This window comes from Corapipo altera, unplaced genomic scaffold (assembly GCF_003945725.1).
Source record: "Corapipo altera isolate COAL_440 unplaced genomic scaffold, ASM394572v1 55, whole genome shotgun sequence".
Lineage (NCBI taxonomy): Eukaryota > Metazoa > Chordata > Aves > Passeriformes > Pipridae > Corapipo > Corapipo altera.
The window spans coordinates 15,450,161-15,465,971 of NW_020884882.1; the positions used below are offsets into that span (position 1 = coordinate 15,450,161).

The window sequence follows — 15,811 nt, forward strand, 5'->3', positions numbered from 1 at the left end:
TAAATCTTACTGAAATCACTGGGGTGTGTTTCTCTTTTTTTTTTTAAGCCTGAATCAGACCTTGTGTACTGCTTATTAGCTCCATTAATTGCTGTGTGATTTGCCCTCCCCATAATGCAGTTGTGGCTGATATATTTGCTGTACAGAAATTGCAATAGGTGTTGATGAACTTGCACACTAATGAGGACTGATTTTTTTGTTAAAGAAACAAAAGCTAAAGGCAGTGGCTCCCTTCAGACCTAGAACTTGCTATTTCTCCTAAAGGATGACAGATTTTCATAAGAGGAGCAGACCAAGAAAGGAATATAATCAATCTGGCTGTTGCTCTTAGCCTAGAACTGGTGAAAAACTTGATTTGTGTGATTATATAGCAGCAACATTGTTTTATATGTCAAGAAAGAAAAGAAATAGCCCATTATTTAGATCACCAGCAGTAAATGGATGTTTCCAAGACTGAAATGCAGGGCCATCTCATTGTTATCACCCCTTTTCAATCTCTAAACTCTTGCAGAACCTGTAACATACCCTGGACTGGGAGGGAGGGTGAGCCATGAAGAGAGAGTGACACCAAGAGTAACATCAGCAGAAGTTATTAGTGCCCATGGGCAATTTATGAGCTCAATCAGCAGTGGGAATGACAAGAAGCCTGGGAAGAGCTGCAGTATCCCAGGAAACAATGTGCATTATTGAGAACATCACTGCAGTGGAGGTGTGATGGGCCTGCAGAACTGCAGACACTTCACCCCGAGATCCTCCTCGGTGTCTCTCCCTCAGAACAAGAAGCACTTTTAAGCCCATCAGAGACCAAACTTTGTTTTGAGGTTTTGCCAGTGCAATTCCAGAGAAATGTGTAGAAACTTGTGGATAGAGCAGCTCTGCAGGTGTGAGAGACTGGAAATAGTGCTCAGACAATATTCATCCTTCAGTCATTGGGATGGGTTGGATAGTCCTGGGAAGACACAGCTCCCTCCAAAGCTGGGCTGTGACTGGTGTTGGTATCAAAGCTGAGCTGGTCTGAGCCTTCCTTAAATGTGGCATAACCAGGAAAGTCTCCTGAGCCTTCAGAAAAGGATGTATAGAAAGACCTCAAATGGAAATTTCATTATTTGAAAGTTTTGGATCCTTGTCCCACGCAAACACTGCCCAAAGGAGGTTTGTAACCACGGGGGTTTGGCTGTTCAGCTTCACCAATCAAAATACTGTTTCAAAGGGAGTGTTCTTTTTGCTTTTAATATGTAGTCCCGATTCAGCCAAACACCTTAATACATATTTTGCTGTTCATATGAGAGTGGTCCTACAACTGCAGCAAAGATAGCAACTCAAAATATGTTAATTAGTAACTGCTGCTGCTGTGGAGCAACCATTCCACAAACTTGCCATTAGACAGACTCTGAACTTACAGGCTAAAAAACCTTTAAAGTCAGTGTTTTCCTTGAGCAAGTCCTTATGTTGCTCTGGGTGTCCTCTGGCTGGAAATATTAGCAGTGTTAAATAGCCAGCCTCCAGTTTTGAAGGCAATTTATCTCAGACACCTTTACAAAATGTAGGGAAAATTTGGGTCATTGACTTGTTTTGCTTTCACTGATGTGGAAAATGTAACTGTGGTTCCTTATTAACAAATGTACTCAGGGATTTATTGTGACAGAGCATTTTTCCATGTTCCAAATGTAGTTGGTTTGGTTGAAAACAAAGGACAACCTTTCTGAGAGCTGTGGGGAAACCTCCTGCTTTAATAGTGACTTCAAGAGGCAAAAGTTGCTTTTGATAAAGAATAAAGAAATGATAAGGGGATAAGGAAATATTCCCTTTACTATGGAAAGACAGATTTTGATATTTTTAAAATCTGTTAAACCAACAGTCATAAGAATTTACAACAAACAGCTGAATGCAGGGATGAAACCAAAGAACATTTCACTTGTTCTACCACCACAAAAAAACCACAGCCATGGGTGGACTAAGAATGCAACAAGTGTTGGACGATACAAACAAATACTTGGAATAGAAAATACACATCAGGGGGGTGGAAAGGGAATGAATAACAGCTAAATAGGCAAGTGAATTTTTAATTGGCACAACAGCAACAGCAAAAACCTCAGGATTTTCCATTTCTCTTATTAATTGTGGTGCAGAGCAGCTGAGCTGGGTTGTGGTGAGGGATGTGCACCCAGTCATATTTTGGGGTATTTAATCAGCAGAATCATTTGCAGAAGTGCTTTTCCAAGTAAAGTGCTCCTCAAAACGGCCTTGAGTGAGCCAGGGAGTGTTTAATCCACTCCCGTTTCTTCTCTGTATTATCACACATCATTTGCCTTTGTGTAATTTCCTCTCTGTTGTTCTCTATGATTCCAACAACCTATTTTGGTGCATAAAGAGAGTCTGAATGAAAGTGCTGAATAGAAGGGTGTGAAAGAGGCTTCTCAGAGCTTCGATGATACAAAAAAAACAGGTTAAAGTCCTATTAGCTTTCAATGTTCAGTCTAATGGGTGAGAAAACAAAGCAGAAATGAAAAGGATGTTCTGCCTCTGGAAAAAAAAAATTGCAATGCCACTAAAAATCTCGTGCTAAATATTTATATCCAGTCCTGGCCTTTCATGGCCCTTCCCATTTTAGAAGTTTAGAATTGATATATTTTAAATGAGTGCATACATAAATAAGTGCATCCTAAATGTTATCTGGCTCCGAAGTAAAATTGTGATTCTTATCATAACATAGATAATTTTAAAGGCTTTTTCTTCCAAATATCTTTGGTCCTGGTTCCTCACTGGTGTAAATCAGCATTTCTCCATGAAGCTCAAAATTTTCCTGCTCACAACACTGGAGTAGCCAACCCTGTTTACCTGCCAAAACCCCAGAACACCTCCAGAATAGTGAGTTCAAGCTCAGATCTCTTTAGTGAACCCAGGAAGAGGAAATATCCATAAATACTGATTATTATTCAAGCTAACATTTTGCTCTTCTAACCTCCTGTGAGTCTATATATACATTATCTGCTGCATATCCAGCAGATGCAAATGCATCAATACCTGCATGTGGGTCTTGTTTGGAGTTCAAGATAATTATCAAGAAATAAAATCAATATCTAACAAATCATCTGCCAGGAGCAAAGCAGGATTCTAGCAATAATTAATGCAATGAAAAGTGTTAATGTTTATCTCTCTTTCTTTTACCCCTTGGTAAAGGTCTGACTTCTGAAGGAGCAAACAGCTCATAAACAAACCCTAGGAAACAGCAGGAACTGCAGAAGAAATTAATTAATAAACACCAAATAAACAATTACAAATCAATTCATTTCAGGCCTAAAATTACATCTTTATTTTCAAGCAACTTGATACAATTGATATGTTATGTGAACTGACTGTGAAGGAACTCAAGTGTCTAGAGAAGTTTTAGGAAAAATAAAACACATTTAATTATAGGAAAAAGAAAAGATATGTTTTTAAATGTGCCAAATAATTCTCTGTAATAAAAGAAATAAAGTTATGCTTATATTTAAATCACATTAATATGTGCTTCGTCGTATATATTCAAATACACAGCTCACAATCAAGTTTTTTTTTCAAATGACCAATTTAGATATTAAAAAAAAGAAATCTGTAGGCTATTCTATGACTTGAAACCCCATCATCCTCTAAAAATTAGGACAGTGTTTAACGTTAAAGCTGTTAAAGACAGACAAGGTTATTTATATTTATTAAACCCTGATAAATCATTTATCTTCAGAGCTTTAACTGGGAACTGTGGACCTTCTGTTCAGCCTGTTCAGACTCTCCTGGGCAGGGAAGGATCTCCCAAATTCCAGATCCTTGCCTTTCCTCCTCCCTGGCTTGGCTGGTGCGCAGATCCAACCCTCAGGTGGCATCACCCTTCTCCATGTGCTCAGAGGAACCCTCTGCTCAAAAACCTGCAGCAAAGGTGTTTGCTGGGGTGGAACCTTCAGAAACTCCAGCTCTTTTCTCCTTGGCTTTTGTTTAAAGGACTTCTTCCTCTTTTTTTACCTTCTGTATTCCACCAGCATCCAGACATTTAGCTGGAGCAGAGGAGGTAAATCATTTGTATGCCTGTTCCCATCTCCAGATCATCTTGAAACCTGTCTAGACACTAAAGCAATCTGTTTGCTGCACTGATTATTCCACTTGGCTATATCCCCTATCTTAAAATACATGGATTATGCTGAATTAAGTCCAATTTCATCCAGAAAGCAACTGATTATTTTCTTCTTTTCCTCATTATCGAAGAGATTCTAAATGATGGCAATAAACAGCAACAGCATCACCGAGGAGGAAGGGAATGATCATCATTTCACACTGAATCATTTACTTGTTAAACAATAAGCCTGGAAATTAACTTTCCCTCCTGACACCCGGGCGTGCACATATGCAAATCAAATGATTAGAGGCTTCATCTTGGGCAAAACTAATGGTCATGTGTGGTTCAGCTCATCCTAAAGTCACCCTGGCATCCCAGTCCTGCTTTTGTTAGTTAGTGTTCATCCTAATCTCACTGCCAGATGGTTTCAAGCCATGTCCACTCAGGTCACCCCACAAGTGGTCCTGTCCCCTTTATTTATTGCTGCACAGCAATGTATGGCTGTTAAAAAATCGAAATATTTCCAGGCAGCTCTCCGGGGAAATCTACAGTTAATGATTTCCTTTCATGGTGCTGTTAATATTTCCTGCCAGGCTGAAGTCCAGTTGTTAATAATTTGGCAGATTTCCAGGTTCTTGTACAAAAATTATCTTGGGTTTCACTTTTTTGTTGTTGTTTGTTTGCAAATATGAACTCTGGTCCATGAATTTCTGAGGCAGGAGTGGAGGTGAACACCTGAGGCAGGTCCCCTTCTGAAGGTGTTTCTCCAAGGCTTGAATTCTCTGGTGGAAAGGAACATTTCTCCAGCTCTTCGTGACTGGATTCCACCAACGAGGTGTTGGAGTTGAGATGGTCTTTGAGGTCAGAGAATCACAGAATCATTTAGGTTGGAAAAGACCTCCAAGATCATCACATCCAACCTGTGCCCGATCCCCACCATGGCACCAAGTGCCATGTCCATTTTTTCCTTAAACACCCCCAGGGATGGGAACTCCACCACCTCCCTGGACAGCCCATTCCAATATCTGATCACCTTTTCTGTGAAGAAATTCTTCCTTCAGCCCAAACCATTCTAGGATTCCACGAGCTCAGATGTTTAGTGCAATTATCCACAGATGAGATTCCATGCTGGTAAATAAATAATTTATCAACAAGCCAAGAACAATAAAAAGCCCCTCAGTAAATGTAAAATTCCTGCTGCAGAGTGACCTAATGAGATCTGTGAGGCATTCCAAGGAATCTCCTTGGCCAGCAGTTCAATCAGTGGGTGCCAGGTAAAGCATGTTTGGGTGGCAGGTAAAGAATTTTTGGGTGCCAGGTAAAACATCAGTTGGTGTGTCTTGCTGAGAAGGACAGAGGCTCATTATTAGGCTTTTAAGAAGCACAGCAGTTTGACCCTGACTGGAACTGAAGGTGCCAAGGGAGGTGACCTGAGATAGCCCCAACCCTCCATGCTCTGATTCCCACCAGCTGGAGGAACAGATGTGCAAGAAACTCAGGAGTGAGGGCTTTGTCACTGAGGATATTGTTTTATTTGAAAGTAGAGGACCATAAAGAGATCACAATACCTTTAATATGGGTTTAATAAAAAGATCTGGGATATTAAATGCAGAGCAAGCAGAAGATTAAAGTGAAAACACTGAATAGCAGACTTTAGGGTGGCACAAATTAAAGCATTCCTGTGATATGAGGCTCATATTGAAACAACTGCTGCATGAGATCTTGAGAGAGATGAAGTCTTCAAGATACCATTGTAAAGGTTTATCAGTAGTTCCTTTATTAACATCCATATCCTTGAAGAAACCTGCACACTATCTCTTGATGACATTCTAATTTTGATCCTATTTTACTGAAGAAATGGGAATTTTGGTACTAACTTCAGTGGAAATAAAATAATTTTTTTTAATCATTATTACACTGATAATGTTTGGAAGGAGGTGTTCTAGAGTTCTTGAGCTTTTACTCATAGATATGAAGCAGATATTAAACTTTTCATCTATGAGGAATAATGTCTGCTCTTCACTCCCAATATTTGGATACCATCAAGACAAGCAGCTTTGGTGTTTGTGAGCACATTAAAAGGAAGGTGATAATTTGTTTGCAGATAATATTGTCAGGTTTGGTAAGTTTAACACTTTCAGATCTCTTCAAAAAATGTATTTGATAATGTATTGAACTGATTCACACTTACACTCCAGCCAAACCTTTGAAGCCTTTTTGTCAGCCCTTTTCTGTCTCCACGTTTGCTCAGTAATCACTGCCACTGTTGTGTTGAGTGATCAGCAGAGAATCCTCTTGTTGGGAATCATCTTCAGTATGAAAACTTACAAATTCTAATTCAAGTGGAAAATGGTGTGCTCTGCATTTCACAGAAATCTCTCAAGATTAGGCTGAAGTTTTCATCCCATCAAAACTTAGAGAGGACAGACTTCACAGAGATGATGGAATGTCCATTCCCACATATTAGGGATTAAATGAGAGCAGCACTATTTTAGCTAAAGAATGTACAGAGCTCTTCTGTTTGGTTCTTGCAGTCCTGTGGTTTATTGACAACAAGCTGGAAATTCCTATACCAGGAATGACTCAGGAATACTGTAGCATAACCCAACCTTTATATTAAGCCAATCTATGGGTGAAGTTGCCATCACATTGTAGCAAATGTCATGTCTTTAAGCATTTTGATTAGCAGGTTCTACGTGAGAATTTGGTCTTCAGGCAGTTCTGATAGAGAATTCTGCTTTATCTTTACAATGTTACATAAATGTTTAGTGAGTGGGATCATTCCTAATTTTCCTGGGGCAGGTGACACTCCCAGAGCTGGTACAGAGGCATGGAAGGGCAGCAAACTAAAAGAGCAAGAGATCTGTCAGCTCTGTCCTATAAGAAGGAAAAAGGCTTAAATGACCAAAACATTGTGTTGGAACTAAGGAAGGATTAGATCCTGCTGCCATCCTGAGGGAGCTCCTGTCCAGAAGGGGCTGGAGAATGTGTGGGTCAATCCAAGCTCCTACTGACAACCCTCTGGGAAAGGCTGGGGAACACCTGGATGTTGAGTCCACCTGGATTTGGGCTGTGCCTGGATTACACAGCTGAGCCAAGGACTAAATGTATTCTCAAGTTTAGCGACAAATGTCATAAATTCCGCTTTTCCTGTTGCACTTGATACAACAGAGACTTAAAATGCACAGAAAGGGAAGTGAAATGGAAAATGGAATACAAGGTTAATTCTTCCAGCACGCCCCAGGATCTGTGTATCTGCAGACACAACGAGATGGCAGCTCAAGAGCACATCAGCTTTTGGGGAGCCACTTTCCATATCTCCTACAGACACTCCAAGGCTTGAATCAGATTTTCTTTCCCTCAGTTGCTGCAAACATGGCACTTAATGCTAAATGCTGCTATCACTGCTGCAAATCTTCCTTAAAGGTTATCCATTTTGCCCCAGGAAGCTTTTTGGCTGACATTTTTCTATCTATCAAACAACAGAAGATGAATTATTGCTCTATTTTGTACCACTCTACTGCTGCCTCGCTTCTGTTTGGTTTAGGAAAAGACTTGCAAGGTAGAAATCCACTGTAAAAGGCACCTGTGCTTATCCCAGCGGCAAATTTATTGTGGAAAACATATTTTCCAAAAATCAGAGGCATAATTTGTGCCAGACACAGAGAACAGCACTGAGACACACGGAGCTGGAACTGAAGCACAGCTGTAGAAGGGTGGGAGACCTTGTGTTCCTTGATATCACATTTCAGGATCTAAAAGATGAGGAACCTAATCACTGTAAGTGGATGCTGCCCCCAGGAATATCAGTAATGAACAGTAATGCTCATGCCATATTTCTAAACTACTTAAACTGGGACAATTTCTCTTTTACTCATACAGAGTAAAATGGGGTGACTAACAAAAACCAGACTCCATTGAATACTTAAGGGACACATGCAGTGATGTGCCTCACCTAATTAAGTGACAAATATTTTATATTAGCCTGAATTTGGACATTCTTATGCATAAATGATGTTCCAAAATATAATTCTGTACATGACAGAGACTGCAGAATAGAAATTTTCTCCAACTGACATATTGGCTTTGTAACTATATGTTGTTTTTGATTGACTTGACTCAAAATATGTTTATATATAAGTGGAGACAGAAGCCATGGAAAAGCTGTCATAGAGAGGAATGTAATTCTTGGGATTTTATTTATGATTGCTTCAGGCCCACAGCTCTGGTAATGGGATAAGAGTTTACTTGAATGCCAGGTACCATTCTGGGCAGTGTTTGCCTGAATTGGTTGAATATTTTATCCCCCAAAAAGGATTTGCTGGTGGGTCTGGACTGAAACCAAGCCTTGGCACTGTTGCAAATATCCCCTGAAATATCCCCTGAAACCCAATATATTGGCTGTGCAAGGGCACCCAAACATTCCCCACACCAATATCCTTGTTCCACATGGCCGAGAGGGAGAGACCAATAGACCAGCCAGGGTTTATAATGAATAAAAAAGACTTCATCACTCTTCAAACAAAACCAACTTCTGGGGAAGTCTTATCCCACCACACCACAGTGAGATATTTCTGTATTTATTTATCATAAATTTATCATAGGTGTCACTGCAGGGAGCCAAAGTAGGACCAGAACTTCATATTAAAAAAAAAAAAATCAACCAAAAAATTAATCAACAAACCCACAAACCCACAAAAAAAAAACCAAGACACCCATCCAACCAACCAACCAAAAACAAATCCACAAAAAAATTCAACCAAAAATGGAGGTTATTGAATCAAATTATACCTTTGTACTCTATGTATGTGCAGAGACTCACATACATATATACTTAGAGACACACATATATCTATAAATTCATATATGTATATGTATATATATATACACATATTATATATAATATGTCTCCATCCCCTAAATTACAGGAAACACTACCAGCAATGTTGGTACATGAGTAATGTGAGTATGTGAAGCAAAATTTTATAAATTATATAAATACAGAAATATTTTTACATATTAAAAATATATAATAGATATAAATCATAAAAATCTATAGATTAGATATAGATATAGATGATATAGATATAGATAGATATAGGTATAGATATAGTTATAGATAAATTTAATATGTCTCCGTCCCCTAAGTTACAGGAAACACCACCAGCAATGCTGGTACATGAGCAATGTAAGTAGGTGAAGCAAAATTTTATAAATTATATAAATATAGAAATATTTATGTATAATATATATAAATTATTATATATATATATATATAAAGTTAATATGTCTCCATCCCCTAAGTCTGTGCTTCTCCATTAAACCACTTCACATGTTCCTGATGCCCTGATGAAAAGGTTCCCTCAGTAATTCCTTCCCTGGGCATCGAGCAGCAGTGCTAGTGGGATGCCAAGGCACACATGCATGTCCTGCAGTGCCTTGGTGGCAAAGGAAGGTTTCTCTCTCAGCTTTTTATTTTAAGCTCTTTAATTGTTGCTGTGAAAGTGAAATAGTGTAAAAATAAATCAACATTATTTTTAAGATGTTTGAATTCTGTGTGTCTTGTACTTGGCTGTCAGGAGAAGGTGGGAGTTCTCTGCAGGGTCCTTGGAATCATGGAATGGTTTGGCTTGGGATTTTAAGGATCATCCAGTTCCACAGGTAGAGCCAGCTTCCACTAGCCCAGGTTACTCCAAGTCTCATCCAACCTGGCCTTGGACACTTCCAGGGATGGAGCAGCCACAGCTTCTCTGGGCAACCTGTGCCAGGGCCATTGCAGTGCTGGTGAATCCTTAATTTGGGCAGTTTAAGAAACAAATGCCTCTGTAGTGTCCCACCAAGAATGAGTCTCAATGTTACCCGAAACACAAGGAGCTGTTTGTTTGGATTTAGGAAAACGTTTTGAAAACACAAAGATTTAAACCCTCCCCGAAGGCTTCGTGTGCTGAATTTGAATTGCAAATGAGCCACACTATTTTCTGTTTCCCTAGGAAAAGTAAGCAATAGCAGTCAGGAGTGAAAGCCAAATGAAAATCCAAGTCCTTTTGTTCAAGAGGAAAAAGTAGGAGCGATCGGTATCGGAAACCTTTGTTAAATAACACGGGGTACTTTTCTCCCTCGAAATATGGTTCAATAATTCTAAATAAGCACTAAGTACTGCAGCAGCATAAGTAAATCTTGCTGCAGCCTGAAAAACTGGTCTCTTCTGCTTCTGCTCTGGTAGTTGCAAGTGTTTGCTATTCAGTCTGTTATGGATATCTGGAAAATGGTTTGAGTGCAGAAAGTGCCTCAGGGATAAAAAGTTTGAAAAGAAAAATGTAGCTGTATATCATTGGCATTCATGAGAAAATTCACATTAGATGCCTTCAAATCAGGTGCTCAGGAGACAATATAGAGATCAGGAGCAATGGTGTGCCAAGAATTCAAGCCTGGCTGGGACAGACTTGGCTTATTTCCTGGTAGATGAAGAATACAAAAGTATGTAAGGCCAAATTCAAAAGATAATATAGATGTGTGGAAGCTGGTGGGAGGGAAAGCTGAGGCTGCAGAAAAAAAGGCTGTGCGTGTACTCCCTGGATTTTAGCCTCTTTTCACATTTTTATTCCTTTCCTTCTACATACATTCAACAGAACTGTTTCTATAGGTGGCTACACCAATATACCAGTGAAGCTCCACCAGCAGCATCCCTCTGGGATTCAGCCCCAAATCCCTTTGGTTAAACATTGTTCCTTTCACCAGGTCAGAAAGCTGCTATTTCTGCAAACACAGCTGCATTTTGCCATGGGTGAAAATGTCCATTTCCTTGAATTTGGCCAAGAGCAAAATCTCATCATTCCGGTGCCTGACAAGTTTTACCCCAGCACGATGTCAGATCATCACCTGAACCGACAAAACCAACACAGTCATGGCAGAAATGTGAAATGGGGCCTATTTTCACAAAAACTCAGGTGACACCACAAGAGCATTTTGTCCTTTGTCACGGATTTGATCTTGCAAGTGTTTTGTTGCTCAAAAAATAAGCAATTGGAGAGAGTAGAAGTCTTGAAACCCAAAGCCTCGGCAGCAGGTCGAGCCTCAGCTCAGTGAAGAACGAAGTATTGGCACTTCTGTTAATGCACTAAAGAGATGTCAGATCATTTTAATGAATAAATGAATCCATAACATGTCTCCTTCTAAATTTCAGTGCTGAGGAAACAGCAACACCACTTCAAGCTTCAGCCACACAAGAAAGCCTTTCCCTCTCTGTGCTGAGTGCAACGTCACTAAGTCAATACTCTACTCAAATCTCATGTTTAGGCTGAATTTTTGATATTCCAGCTATCCAGGAAGAAATGTTTTGATGGAAGGAAATCTTTTGTGTGCTTTCTTTCCAGTCATATGACCCAGAGTGTTTGCAATGAGAGGCAGATGCTGCACAACCCCTCTGTGCTGGGTTTCATCCACCCTCCTTCCATCAATTCATCTCTTACACATCCCTGCATGTCCCACATGTCACATCTGGATGTCTCAGGAACAGAAATCTTTCCTTCCCCCACAGATAAGAAGGAAAAATAACAGGTATAAAGTATCTGAGGATTGAGTTCTTTCCTATGGACTTGTTTTCTCTAATGGGAAAACAACAAAAAGTGATGTTGACTACTCCTGTAACAAATATATTTGTATAAATTACATCCTGGGGACAAATAGACATGCAATCAGTATTTTTAGGGGAAAATGTAATGTTTCTCCCATGATCATATTTAACATATTTTGTTTTCCATCCATCTCTCTGCTCAAACTGTGGCATAACAATTAAAATAAGTGATAGCAGCACGTCCAGAAAACAAAGGGTATGATGGCAGAATCTTGTTACATTTCTTGATTTAATGCCTGGCTGGTATTTCTGGTCTGAACCAGATTTTTCTTATGCTATAAATATTTCATTTTTTTCATTTATTCTTGATTTAGTTTGACAGTAAATAATCCCATGGAAGCTGCTGTTGGAAAGACATTGTAAAAATTATTAAGTGCCTGCTTGCCAGTTAGGTCCTTGTGTTTGTCAGAGGGAAAGGAGTAAAACAGTTAGGTTACTGAAAGGAAATATGTGTGTGTGTAGATATATATATATTTACAGTAATGCCCCATAATTTGCAGTCCTAGAAGCAGGAGAATTACAGTTCTGAGGATTGATCAATACCTTGCATGAATACAAAGAATTTGAGTTATATATTCTAAATATTGGCAGAAGCTTCTTGGTTTCAAAAGACTCATCTATAACTCAGCAGGAGGAGAACAGAAAACAGGGAGGTTTTCAGAGGATCAGTCCCTGTAAGAGAGTAGAAATATCTTGGAAAATACTGGATATGGTCAGTTAATTGGCATTTATTGGATATTTTTTGCTGTTGAGAATATTCCCCTCAGGAAGTACATGAGTAAGCCTGGAGGGTGTAAATCATTTCCTTTGAGCCATAATTTTCTTTGGCAACTCTTAAAAAGGATTTCAGGTGGTCTGCACAAAATAATTCATACAACAAATGTGGCTTAAGCAGAAACAGGGTTAGTTTTAGGGATCTTGAGGGAAAGGAGTTGGGTGGCACCAACTTGGGCAGCACAGGGAAATGTCCCTGTCAAGAAAAACAACCATGGAAAAATACCAAGCACAAAAGGTGAATTGAAATAGGAAAACACGTGGGAATGTGCAAAATTCTCTGCAACAACTACAGCAATAGAGGATAAACTGCAGACAAATTCTGGTTGTTATCTGCTAACAGCAAACAAAGGGTTTGTCAGTAAATGGGCAATTTGAGCCTCCTCACTCCGTGGTGCTGCAGGACACACAGGTCCTGGTGGTTTGGGGAATCTTTTCACAAAAAGGTGAAATCGTGACACAGGAAAGTCAGAAAAGCAATTAATATAAGATAAATTAACGTGACATCTAAGTAGATAATTAGAATTCTTGCATTTTCCTCTGAAGTGACACTGTTCTGTTTAGGAAGGACAAGGGGAAAAAAGGTAAAGTGGTTTTTGTTGTCTTAAATATCAGAGATGTGCACAGCAGCTTCAAGACAAATATTGACAAGCAAGAGAAAGGCTGTGAAATAAATATGATAGGATTCAATAAGGAAAAGCACAAGGTTTTACACTTAAGTAGAAATAATCAATGCCCACCTTCAGTATCGACAGGTGGTTTAAAGAAGGGGTTAGAGTGGAACCTGAACTGAATGCAAGTATTAAAGAAAGACACCAAAAAAAGTATTAAAAAGAAAGTAAATATTTACAGAGGGTATTTTAAGTGCAGTTCCTGTTGCTTGGGGCAGGGTTGATGTCTAAAGGTACCAGCCAGCTCCATGTTCTCTCTTTCTGCTTTGCAAGGATCATAATTTAGAATTTTTAAAATATTTTTCTTTTCAAACACTTACAAGTGATGCAAATGTGCTTCAGAAGACCCCAGATGGGTGTGAAGTAGGACATCACAAAAGACTGAAACTGTTTTTTCAATCCCTTTTTCAAAACTTAGAACCTTGTCAAGCTCCTCCCCCTGAAATGGGGACCACTTACAGTGGTGCCCCAGGTTTAAAAGCATTTTCTCTGAGACCTCCTGAAATTTTTAAGTGAAGTTTACAAAAAATATGAACAGAATTAAATCCCTTGTAGAAGTGAGATGACTTTCAAAAGAGTTGAATTCCTTAATTTTCCAAAAAATGACTCCCTCACTCGTATCAGCAATAAGTTTCAGGATAATTCTATATGATATCTTTTCACACTGGTATGAAAAATGAGACAAGTGAGAAGAGAATATGGACCTGTAAAAGCAGATCATAAATGTAATTTCTCAGTGGAAAATTTTCAGCACTTAAAAGGTTTGGAATGATTTCACAATTTTGTAAACTCATTTGATGAAGTGATTTCTGGTTGCAGCTGCTTTATGAACTGATTCCCAACAGTAAATTAGTCGTTTGCCCTTTGGGAGTACAGGCCAAACAGATCCTTTTTCCTGGCTTAATTCATCATATGTTGACTAAAATGTCAAAGGAAATTAAATGAAATTGTTATGTAAATCCTTATGGGGGAATGTTTCATTTCTGAATAGGAAAGCTCAGCCCAGAAAAGGTGTGAGTTTTCCATGGTGCACAAACAACTTGTGTTACCTTCTGCTCCCAGGTGAGGTCACATTTTGCCTCAGTGTCTGCTCAGGTCACAATAAATTCACCAAAGGATCATTTCTAGGATCAGAAGCCAGACCACTATGGAATTATGGAATCACAGGTTTGGAAGGGATCTTAAAGGTCATTCATTCCACCCCCTGCCATGGGCAGGGACACCTCCCACCAGCCCAGATTGCTCCAAGCCCCGTCCAACCTGGCCTTGGACACTCCCAGGGATGGGGCAGCCACAGCTCCTCTGGGCAACCTGTGCCAGGGCCTCACCCCCCTACCAGGGAAGGATTCCTTCCCAATATCTAATCTAAATCCACCCTCCTCCAGCTTAAGGCCATTCCCCCTTGCCCTGTCCATCCAGGCCCTCACCCAAAGTCCCTCTCCAGCTCTCCTGGAGCCCCTTGAGGCACTGGAAGGGGCTCTCAGGTCTCCCTGGAGCCCTCTCCTCTCACCCCCAACTCTCCCAGCCTGTCTCCAGAGCAGAGGTGCTCCAGCCCTGAGATGGGACAGGAAACATCACAAAGTGTGATGAACATTTAGGAGTTGAGAAAAGCCCATTTTTTGCAAACACCTTGTTTTTCTACTCCAGTAATGTCTGGCAGAGGAACCACATTAACATTTTCTTTTCCTGCTTGGAGAAACTCCCTCCTGTGCAAGGAATCTCTGTCCCACATGGAAGGGGTGGATGAAACTCCAACATATCCTGATTTTCACTCATCTCATCACCAGCTTTGTGTCATTCTATAATTATTTTTATGCTCAGATGATCCTATGTAGACTACTTACTGCATTTTTAGGGTCTGAGTCTTCAAATGGTGCAGTAGAACATGATTTTACACAGGGGAAATTGGGGTATTTGTTTGGGATCTGTACTTTAATTACCCAATATCTCTTCCTGTTTTTGCAGAATATCAAGGTAGTCACAGGAAGACACACTTTACTTTCTTCCACTGATTGGATGGGAGGAATTTTTGACCTTGGAAAGTGGAGATGGTGTTGCTATGGAAACTAATAAGTCTGCTGCCATTCATGAGCTGCAGCACAGGTAAAATGTTCCACTATTAGTGTTTGTGATTGATAAATCTATATCAGTGTCATAATTCTTCAAGAAAGGAGAAGCAATTACCAGAACTAACAGGACTTATTTGTATGAACAGGTGACTAAGGAGCTTTTATTAGGACATGCTTTAATTTTAAGCAACTTGTGGTTCTGCCTTTGAACCAGGAAAACACATTTCAAGATCATAAGAAAGGTGACATCCGGGTAAAAGCTTTAAAAAATAGTCTAAAATACAACTGTTACTTGGGTAACAACATCCATGAGAGACCTTTCTTGGCCACAGCATCACCAGCCCCCAGGCCAGCAAATGGAGCTGGGTGGAAAACCAGCCCAGTTTGGGAGTGTTGAATAAGGACAATCAGAATATAAATACTCAAAAATGAAAGAAAATCTTGCTGAATGCCCAAAATGAATGTAAAGGTTCTTTCTTTGCCTCCTGTTGGTGTAATGACAGACCCTCATCAACCCACCCTGCCCCTGATCCAAGTGCTGGGTGTCCTGGCAGTGCTCAGGTTGGATTCAGAGGAC

The 15,811-nt window shown here is 39.8% G+C and overlaps 1 protein-coding gene across 3 annotated transcripts in view; it reads left to right on the forward strand.

Moving 5' to 3' along the window:
• CNTN6 (contactin 6) overlaps positions 1 to 15,811 on the forward strand; it is a 133,216-nt gene that overhangs the window by 12,857 nt on the left and 104,548 nt on the right. For 2 of the 3 annotated variants that reach the window (XM_027640734.1, XM_027640735.1), the window contains exon 2: positions 15,131 to 15,268. The exons of the other annotated variant lie outside the window; for it this stretch is intronic. In XM_027640734.1, coding sequence (XP_027496535.1) covers positions 15,214 to 15,268 — 55 coding nt within the window. In that variant the 5' untranslated portion in view covers positions 15,131 to 15,213. The remainder of the gene's footprint in view (positions 1 to 15,130; positions 15,269 to 15,811) is intronic. 3 annotated transcript variants of the gene reach the window in all.